Consider the following 9,417-nt stretch of genomic DNA (forward strand, 5'->3'; position numbering starts at 1 on the left):
TCACGTTCCGACACGGTATTTTTGGATCGGAGTGTCACGTTCCGACACGGTAACATTAAAGGAAAAAGATATTGAATTAACTTAATGTACTCAATCCCAATGAACGCATTTCCCAAATGAGTGTGATGTGGAGGCATGAGTCCTCGTGTGTGTGCTTGATATTGTGATTGATTACGTACTTGCTTTAACTGTCACTTGTTCATGTTGTTGTTTCTTATCACCTGCTGAGTGCTATAGTTGACTTTATACTATTATTCATTGTATATTAGTTTCTATTTTGGGTTGGCCGATGATACCTACTCAGTACATGTTGCCCCGTACTGATCCCTACTTGTATTTTTCTTTGTTTTTCTTTTGTGGAGTGCAGCAAGTGTACCATCGACTTCGACTCGCCCTCAGCTCTAGCCAGTCTCCAGCACATCAGATTTCAGGGTGAGCTATTCCTTCTAGCTCGTGCTGGATTCTCTCAGTTATGGCGTGATGTCCTTGAATTTCGGACATGGACCATCGTATTTACTTATTTGGGGTCTCTAATACTTTTTAGACTTGATATGTTAAGAACAGATGTCCTTGTTGTGATGACTTTCAGATTTTGGGGATAATATGTAATAGACTTTAGAGGTTTATTTGATCGGTTACTTTAATAAGTTTTGGAGCTTCCGCGTTATTGTTGTTATTCGTAGTTGAATTATTGGTATGTGTTGGGGTTTAGATTCCTTGGTCCGCCCACTTAGGAGGTTAAGTGTGGGTGTCACTCATGACTCAATTTGGGTCGTGACATAAATGGTGTAATATGACATGCTTACCTACTTTGACACAATTCAGCCATCAAATTACAACGAAATCAGTTACTTACCTTCGTGTTCCCTCAGAACAGTATCCGCATAGACGCACCAAGTTCATATGATGCATAGAGCCAATGGTATTGACCTCTGTTATAAATTCCCTCTCTCCATGAGGTAAAACTTTGTCAAGCTTCTTTACTGCTATCAATGTTCCGTCTCCTAGGCTTCCCTTGTAAACACTTCCAAATCCACCTGTTAACGCAACATTGTTACTATGATCAAATCTTGTTATGATGGAAAATTCAATTGTCGTAGTTTGGATTTTCTGTGTTTCTGAGTAATACTGGATAAGAAATGAAATAATACTTGTGTCTTTACCTGTTCCAAGTAACTCAGAAAAATTATTTGTCCGTTGTTGCAAGTCACGATAGCTGAAACTAATTGGAGCTCCTGATAAGATCAAAGAGCCATCAAGGGCTCTCTTTAAGGATCTTTTCCTATGGATATTGATATACAACAGACAGCCGAGCAGCACGATCAGAACAGTCATGCTTAGGACTATAGGAAGTATCAATACCTTGTCGTGTTTACTCTGTGAATCGTCTGATGAATTCCCATTTTGTTTGTCACCATTAACACCAAATGAGCCATTGGCATCAACCTTGATGAATAAAGTTGAGCCAGGATCCTCAAATCCACCAAATTCCAAGCTTCTTAGGACCCAACAGTAAGGCTTTTCCTCATTGAGACCGTAAACAGAAGCAACACAGTTACAATTCGATAAGCAAGCATTCCCACATTTGGACACTGAATTTATATCACTATAATTTGCTATTACGGATGATTCTGAGAAATAGTAAGTCGTCTGTTGAACCGTAGAAATCTTGAACTGGGAAGTTAAGTTTTCATGATGAGGTTCACATTTTCCTGTCAATGAAGAATTTCCAGAACACGAAATATCATTTCCCACCTTAGACGTGCCTGGCAAACACGTACAAGAAGCATTTGTTTTACTTCTGTCTAAATTACATATCCCATTGCCACAAATTCCAGCAATGTCACATGGATTGGACACAGCTGCCCACTCTGCAACCCATTGTCTTGATCCATTCACATCATTGTCCCATCGATACAAACGTAGATTTCCATTAGCCTCGAGAATCAACCGTCTTAAAACAGATGGTTTATTCCAATTAGATTGATTCAAAGCTGAGAATAGCCCTCCATAATCACCGTCATTTTTGTACACATAAACTGCTCCATCCGAAGATGAACCATAAACAATACCAAAGCTTCCAGCTTGATCCAAGACTGCAACAACATCTCCTGTCACGTTCGATATATCAGGTCCTGACCAATAAGAATAATTGCTGTAAAGTTCAGGTGACATATCAAGGGACTCAGGCACATTGTAAGTCAATCCAAGGTTAAGTGATGTAGGCTGCTGCAACATTTTTAACGTGTAATAGCCTCCAAGGGAAGGCGATTTTGATGATATTAATTCTAGTGACGCGGTTAAAGGTTGGCCAGGTAATAGAGTATCTGATGGATGTAAAAAGCTCTGCCACACAACGCTTAGGTTGTCGGTGTATAGAACAAAGTTGCCATTTTCAGACATGACAGCCGTCTCAACGCCAGCTTCTGAGGTGTTTGATGCCCATACAGTGGTGCCTCTGTCCGTCAACAAGAGATTTCCAGTGTTGTCGAACTCCAAGACCGCGTCTTTGGTGACTGGAGAGTTTCTATTCAGATGATGGACACAAAATGAAAGGGTTGGCCAATAAGAAACATATACCTGCAAAAGCTTTAGTAAAACTAGGGATGGAGGAATACATTCTGCTTAATTTCTTCCAAGTCTAATATCATAACTAAAGAACCTATAATTCAAACTTATCATGTCTACATGTTTTAAGCATTTGAAGAAATTCTAGTTTTACATTAACTCAAATTAAACTTATGTCTACATGTTTTAAGCATTTTGGAGATATTCTATTTTCACATTAACATTCACAACTTCTTGCCCTTATTTTGAAGAAAAAGAAAACCATACTAGTTCACATTGGAGAAATAGTGAGTTTAACTTCTATACACTAGGTCAGCTAAATGATAACTACAGGTAAACTCCATAAAAGCGGAATCAGTAACATAGAGAATAAGACATGTTATAATGCATGACTTGTACTCCCTCTGTTTCAATTTGTTTGTCTTAGTCTGACTAAACATGGAGTTTAAGAAAGTAAACATAACTTTTTAATCTCGTGGAGTCATGGTCTTAAACTAAAGATACGCTTATTGTACTAATTTTTTATTTTATTTTGTGATCTTAAACCTATGATGTGAGATGTTGAGATTAATGAGTTTCCAAATTGGGAAAGATGCATTTTTCTTTAAACAAACTAAAAATGAAAGTAAGATAAACAAATTGAAACAGACGGAGTAATAATTTTACAAGCTTTCCAAGAAAATTAGTACTTAATATAGAAAGTTGTTACACTTACATGTTAGGTGACCAAACCAATGTTGTATCCCCTGGAATTTGTGCAAACCAAATAGACAATTGATATTGATCATGTGATTCTGTTGTTGGAGTGAAGCCAAATGCAAATGTTTTATTATCAGAAAACCATGCTTGGTTCTCTTTAGCTAACAATCTTGAACCCAAAACAACCCCACTAACTGACTCAATGTAGCAACAAAGCTCTGCTAGAAACAACAAAAGCACTAAGGCCAAAGCAGAGTAGAGTAAATTTGAAGCCATTTGAACCATTCAGCATTAAGTTGGTTATAGTGAAAATTCTCTTTTTTTTTCAAGAAAATGAGCTTCAATTAGAGCAAAACATTAGGGTCCTTATAAATAAAGAAAGAAGACTTTCTAAATTTGGAGTTAAAAAGATATCAACACGTGGATAATGGTGGTTGAGCTACAAAGTTGACAAAAAGACCAAAATTCTTGGATGTTTTTTTGGTCGGTTATGTTATTTGATGGCACGTGTTTACTGAAAATCATTGTTGATTTCATTTCAACTATAAATAGACCAAATTGCCAAACTTTAAAAGCTGGAGCGCAGTTATTCTTGTTTTCACATTTTCTCATAGACTTCAGCAACATATAAGGAACTACCAAGAACATGATACTACTACTAGCTTTGACACCTATGCCTTTTTTTTTTTTAACGTAGGTATTTAGAGGCGAATTCAGAATTGAGAGTTAGTAAAATGAATGTGATCTTATAAAATATAGAGATAATGATTAAATTGTCTTTTTTTTTTCGAGTTTCATAATCCAATTATTAGCTAATTATCTTTTTGCGAGTTTCACGCTGCAACTATTAGTTGTTCACTTTTCCTACTTGAAATATCATCATCTACTTAACTAGGTGCGTTTGAATACATAAATGGTGATAGTTTAGATAGGAAAATAGAAAACTAATAGTTAGACTGAGAAACTCATAAATAAAAAAATTATAGTTCATATGTTTTTGACAACTAGCAGATGAACCATCTATTGCTTATCCGGTTCAATGCATATGATTATTAATAAGTTTTATATTTTAAAATTATAGTTGCTGGACTTTTAATGTTATCTTTATATAATTAAAATATTATTATTTATTAAGATATTTGATTAAATTTATATTTAGTGTAGGGATAAAATGGTAATTCAACTTTTCATTTTGAAGCTTCCCACTTATAATAATATATGATTAACTCCAATACATATGTGTGTGAAAATATGACTCTTCTGTCTAACTCAACCTCTAAAACTAACTCATAAAAGAACATTGTACCTCATTTTCTCAACTAATGTAAAACTTAACACTCCGCACATGTCCAAAACTCATCTTGAGCGTAGATTAAGGGCCCCAATGCAACAAGAAGGGGCAATGGGGTCTACTTCTATACCATTTACTAGAAACCGGAGAAAAATAAGTTTGTATTTTATTTCACGAGATAAGCAATGCATAAATACAATAAATTTTATACTAATTACTAAGAAAACAAATAAAGAAGCAATCCTACAAATATACTATTTATATAATATGACTATATATACATTAGTAGTGAATTAAGAAGTCTATATACTTTGTTAACAATATACATACAATTTAAGTTATTATTTTATATAATTCGGGCTAAAGTAACAAGTTTAATTTGTATTCAAATAATAATTCGACTCTAAAGCAGCCTCCAAACATACAAAAATAATCAAATTGTGGGCTACTTTTAACTTATCTTTGACTATGTTGTACCAATAATTAACACTGAAAATGATGGCACCGGCTATTAAGCTTTTTGTCAACACCTAACAATAAAACAAGTTGTTTATCTGGACAAGTAACTGCAGATTTGATCTTAGTCTAAAATATTATATTTGAGGTTAAGTTTCTGCTATTTTCTGTTTAGTTATCAAGGTTACGTGATCCTTGTTCAAACGGAAATTACTGGAAAATTATATATGATATACACTACGTATACATGTTATATACATTGTCATGGTGGCGATGTGGCGTGTTCCAAGTCGATTTCAACTTTGAATTTTGACTTCAAATAATCTAAAATCTTCCTCAAATCTTGTATAGTATTCCCAAATAATCCCAACTATACCTACTAAAAGAACTACTACAAATTTTCAAATACGAGTTCAGTTGCAAATTTTTTTTTGGGTTTAAATTGCTAAGCCTAATCTTTGATTAAAATCCTGACAATATATAGCTGTAAGTAATAGTTATTATATATACATGTTAATTTCTCTTAAATATAGTCCTATAAAACGAAGCAAACATAAATGTCAAATTGCGAGGGTATGGATATAATTTCCTTCCCTAAACTTGCTAGCTATGTATACTTCTTAATTAATTATCCAATAGAAAAGAGCTCTCTTAATTATCATCCACGCGTTCATGTTTACTATTTCTTGTAATTTTAGTGAATTTTCATACATAAACGTATGTTCCCTATCGATAATATTAAGTTTAAACAAAATCATATCTAAACATGAACATATATTTCACACACTGAGTACAGACACACACATATATATATATATATATATATATATTATAACCGTTATTAGGTTGAAGAAGAAGAAAATAGGAAATAGGAATTAACAGGTAGTAATATATTCCCATTAACATAGATAATAAGAACGAATTGCCGATAGATTTATTCTAATTATTAATAAAAACGATGTTAGACATAGTTATAATATTGTTTATGGTGATTCATTTTTTCAGATACGAAGGAAATTAGGGCGGATGGATGAAGGTGGGAAGGAAGGGCAGCAGCTGTTGATGCAGCAATCGCTGTAGTCAGTCAGGTTCCCCATTACACATATCGCACAAGTAATCGCTGCACAGATCAGTGCAAGAGTCGCCATCCACTGCATAGCTTGGCGAAATAATTGCCACCATCATCAACACTGCTATTATTGTACCTTGCAACTTCATCACTCTTTCTTTCTCTCTCTCTCTCTCTATTTCTTTAGGTGTACTGTGATCTCTTTATGTTGTGAACATCATGCAAATTTATAGAGAGAGACAACCCTTAAAAAATAATGTCACAGAGGTGGAGCCAAGGTTAAGAATTTGAGGTTCTAAATCAATTTTGTTTGCGATTCACATGTTAATATACATATATTTATTAATTTCTAATACAAATATAGGGTCTACAAAAAATGCTAGTGGGTTCGTCCGAACCCATGAACTCCCTCTTAGCTCCGCTAGTGCAGTGTGTTTGTTTGGAAGGGAAAAAAATTAAGTGATTTTCGTGTTTTTTCACTAATAATAATAAATTTATATAAAAGATACGACAAAACTAATTTATTTTTAGTTAAATTTTTGTTTTGGATTTTCAGTTTTAGGAAATAATACAATTTATGTGACAGTGTAATATTTTCTTAAATTGTTCAGAGGTCAGGTTTAGCCCCCGGTTTTGTATTATTCTTAACTGATTTTATATATACTCAGGAACATGCATGGTCTTTTGTGATTAAAATAAAATAAAATCAAAGAGTATTTATATATTGTTTAGACTATTATAGAAATTGACCATGGGTGAGTCAATCTCAAAAGTTAAGCTCATGAGAGAAATATTTTTCAAGATCAAATAAATGTCTACTTTTTTTAAACATAGTATATTAGAGTAGGATCCATCTAAATTCTTTGTTTTCTAATATTGATCCCCATATTATATTGTTTATGCTTCGGATGTCTAGTTCTAGACCTGCGATGAGGGATGTTGAATCTTACATCGGTTATTAAAGGTATATTATTTATGCTCCGGATGTCTAGTTCTAGACCTGCGATGAGGGGTGTTGAATCTCACATCAGTTATTAAAGGTATGAGCGATCTATCTATATTGACAATCCTCCCCTCAAAAAAAGTGTTTTTAACCTTTCAACTGTTCGGCCAAACAGGCTCGCAAGTTCAATATATCGAAGGCACTTTTTTTATATTTCAAATCAGTTCAAATTAATCGAATTTTTCGGTAAAATTTTTAAATAAACATGTGATTAATGATTTGTGGTTCAAATATTTCTTTAGTCCTAGCAAAATATAACTATCTAAGGTGTTTCTTAAAAAAATAACACAAAATGTGACGTGAGTGATGTTCAATAAAAACTAACAAATAAATTGCATAAAATAAATATACAATACAAATGAATAAGTCATAATGAAAATGATCATAACGTAAAAATATCATGTCAAGCCAAAATAAATACGATTAATAAGTATTAACTACGTGACTGTACATAAAAGAAAAAAATCAATGTACTTCAACTTTCTAAACGAATGGAAAACTAAAAAATAAATATCCCATATTATTATCTGTTTTAGTATTGAACTAAATTTCTTTTGTTAGCATTAGTTGATTTGATTTTGATTTGAGGTTTATTTGAGTTACTTACCTCATGGGCTATAAAATGTATTGGATCATTTAAATTTTTAAATCCAAGCTTAAAATAATATATTAAACAATAGAAACTATAAAAAAGAAGAAGAAATATTTATATATTATTTAAAATTATATGCATGCATGTAATGTTGGATGGTTTGATTCGATTTGAAATTTTAAAGTTATAATTAAATCAAATTAATTAAGCTCAATATCAGACCAAATCAAACAAAATCATTAATAATTTTTTTTCGATACAACTCATCAATTTGATACGATTTTCAATTTTTTTATATAGTACTATCTAATCACAAAATATTTGACCGTAATTAGATATTAAAAATTGAAAATTAATTAGCTCTGTACCAAACACGCCCTTAACGCACAAAGGAGGAAGAGAAAAAAATTTATTTGGGCAATAATTGAGCTTAATTACTACATATAGGCCCACATGAAATAACCAAACAGTTACATGCATCTTTCAATTCTGAAATGGAATAACAGAAAAGGGTTGCCTAACGTTAATTAATTGTGTTTTTATATCTTTTGACCTACACTATTGAGTACTAACGATATCAAAATACGCAACTTATTAATTTAATTACTTGTTTGGACATTATTTAAAAATGAACTGATTTAAAACTGAAATAGTTTGATATGTAATTTGAATTATTAAGTTGTAGTTTTACTTAAAAATATAAAAAATCTATAATTTGTGAAAAGTGAAAAACTATCAAAATTTGATTAACTCTTGTACAATCTTATCAAATGAGTAAATCATAGTTCATAAACAAAGTATCAAAATATATTAAGACACAAAATTAATAAATCACGTATCTTCATGCACTACTAAAAACCGAGTTCTTTTCCACCATGAATCAGTGAGAAATTTCTGCTATAGTTCTCCATTCCATTCCCACGAAAGTTTCGAACTTCTACAACAGATCAAGACCACTAAAATCGCAATAATTATATTGAGGTAGATGTAAAATTAAATATTACACGGACACAAAAAATACATTGACAAAAAGTCAAATTCAAAAATCATAACAATTCAAGCGACAATGAGCGTTGCACTGAATAGCAAAGAGGATGAAGAAGGAAGCAGATGAAGATGTAAGAGTACAAGAAGTTGCTGAACAAATTTAGATAAAGTTGATGGAGAGCCTTATGAACAACCGTAGATTATCACATATAATTATACATAGATGCATGTTTTCATTAAGTAAGTTGTGGTGGTTCTTATGTTGTTTTTTATCATGTTGCTCAAACTTTTTTAAAATGATATTGCATTTTTGATGAATCATTCAAAAAATGCACTATTTTTAAATGATTTGACGATAAATATTCGTGGACCTTTTTAAAGAGTCTAGACAACATGCGTTTTTATCTCTTATATTATTGTTATTATTAGATTTTGGCATATTTTAGTTCCTAAAGAGAAAAAAAAATATATTATCCGTTTCTAACCATGAGAAGTAAGTTTAGATGAGAAGTTTTGTATTTGTCTTGAAGATATTATTTTCTTTTTAGGAGGAAAAACTTTTTTTTTTTTAATCTTAGTTGTATTAACCAAAGACATAAAGTATCGGCTCAGAGTGGTTTCAATATCGAAATATTTAGGGAAAATGCATAAGTACCCCCAATGTATGCCCAAAATCCCTGAGACACACCTAACCTTTAATAAGATCCTATTACCCCCGAACTTATTTTATATATAATTTTCTACCCCTTTTC

At 32.1% G+C, this 9,417-nt stretch overlaps 1 protein-coding gene, 1 long non-coding RNA gene and 1 pseudogene across 2 annotated transcripts in view; 2 read left to right on the forward strand and 1 right to left on the reverse strand.

The window, feature by feature from the left end:
* LOC107058815 (uncharacterized) overlaps nucleotides 1–638 on the forward strand; it is a 3,023-nt gene extending 2,385 nt beyond the window's left edge. Inside the window, exon 2 of the long non-coding RNA XR_001472355.1 lies at nucleotides 368–638. This is a non-coding gene — a long non-coding RNA (uncharacterized lncRNA). The remainder of the gene's footprint in view (nucleotides 1–367) is intronic.
* Nucleotides 1–3,593, reverse strand: part of LOC102580064 (G-type lectin S-receptor-like serine/threonine-protein kinase At5g24080) — a 9,509-nt gene extending 5,916 nt beyond the window's left edge. Inside the window, exons 1-3 of the mRNA XM_006366582.2 lie at nucleotides 3,284–3,593; nucleotides 1,164–2,527; nucleotides 857–1,037 (exon numbers count right to left, since the gene is read on the reverse strand). Of these exons, the coding sequence (XP_006366644.1) occupies nucleotides 857–1,037; nucleotides 1,164–2,527; nucleotides 3,284–3,552 (1,814 nt within the window). The 5' untranslated portion in view covers nucleotides 3,553–3,593. The remainder of the gene's footprint in view (nucleotides 1–856; nucleotides 1,038–1,163; nucleotides 2,528–3,283) is intronic.
* Nucleotides 3,594–8,772: 5,179 nt separating this feature from the next.
* Nucleotides 8,773–9,417, forward strand: part of LOC102583291 (crooked neck-like protein 1) — a 5,829-nt pseudogene continuing 5,184 nt past the window's right edge.

The sequence above is a fragment of the Solanum tuberosum genome, unplaced genomic scaffold (genome assembly GCF_000226075.1).
Source record: "Solanum tuberosum cultivar DM 1-3 516 R44 unplaced genomic scaffold, SolTub_3.0 scf00657, whole genome shotgun sequence".
Lineage (NCBI taxonomy): Eukaryota > Viridiplantae > Streptophyta > Magnoliopsida > Solanales > Solanaceae > Solanum > Solanum tuberosum.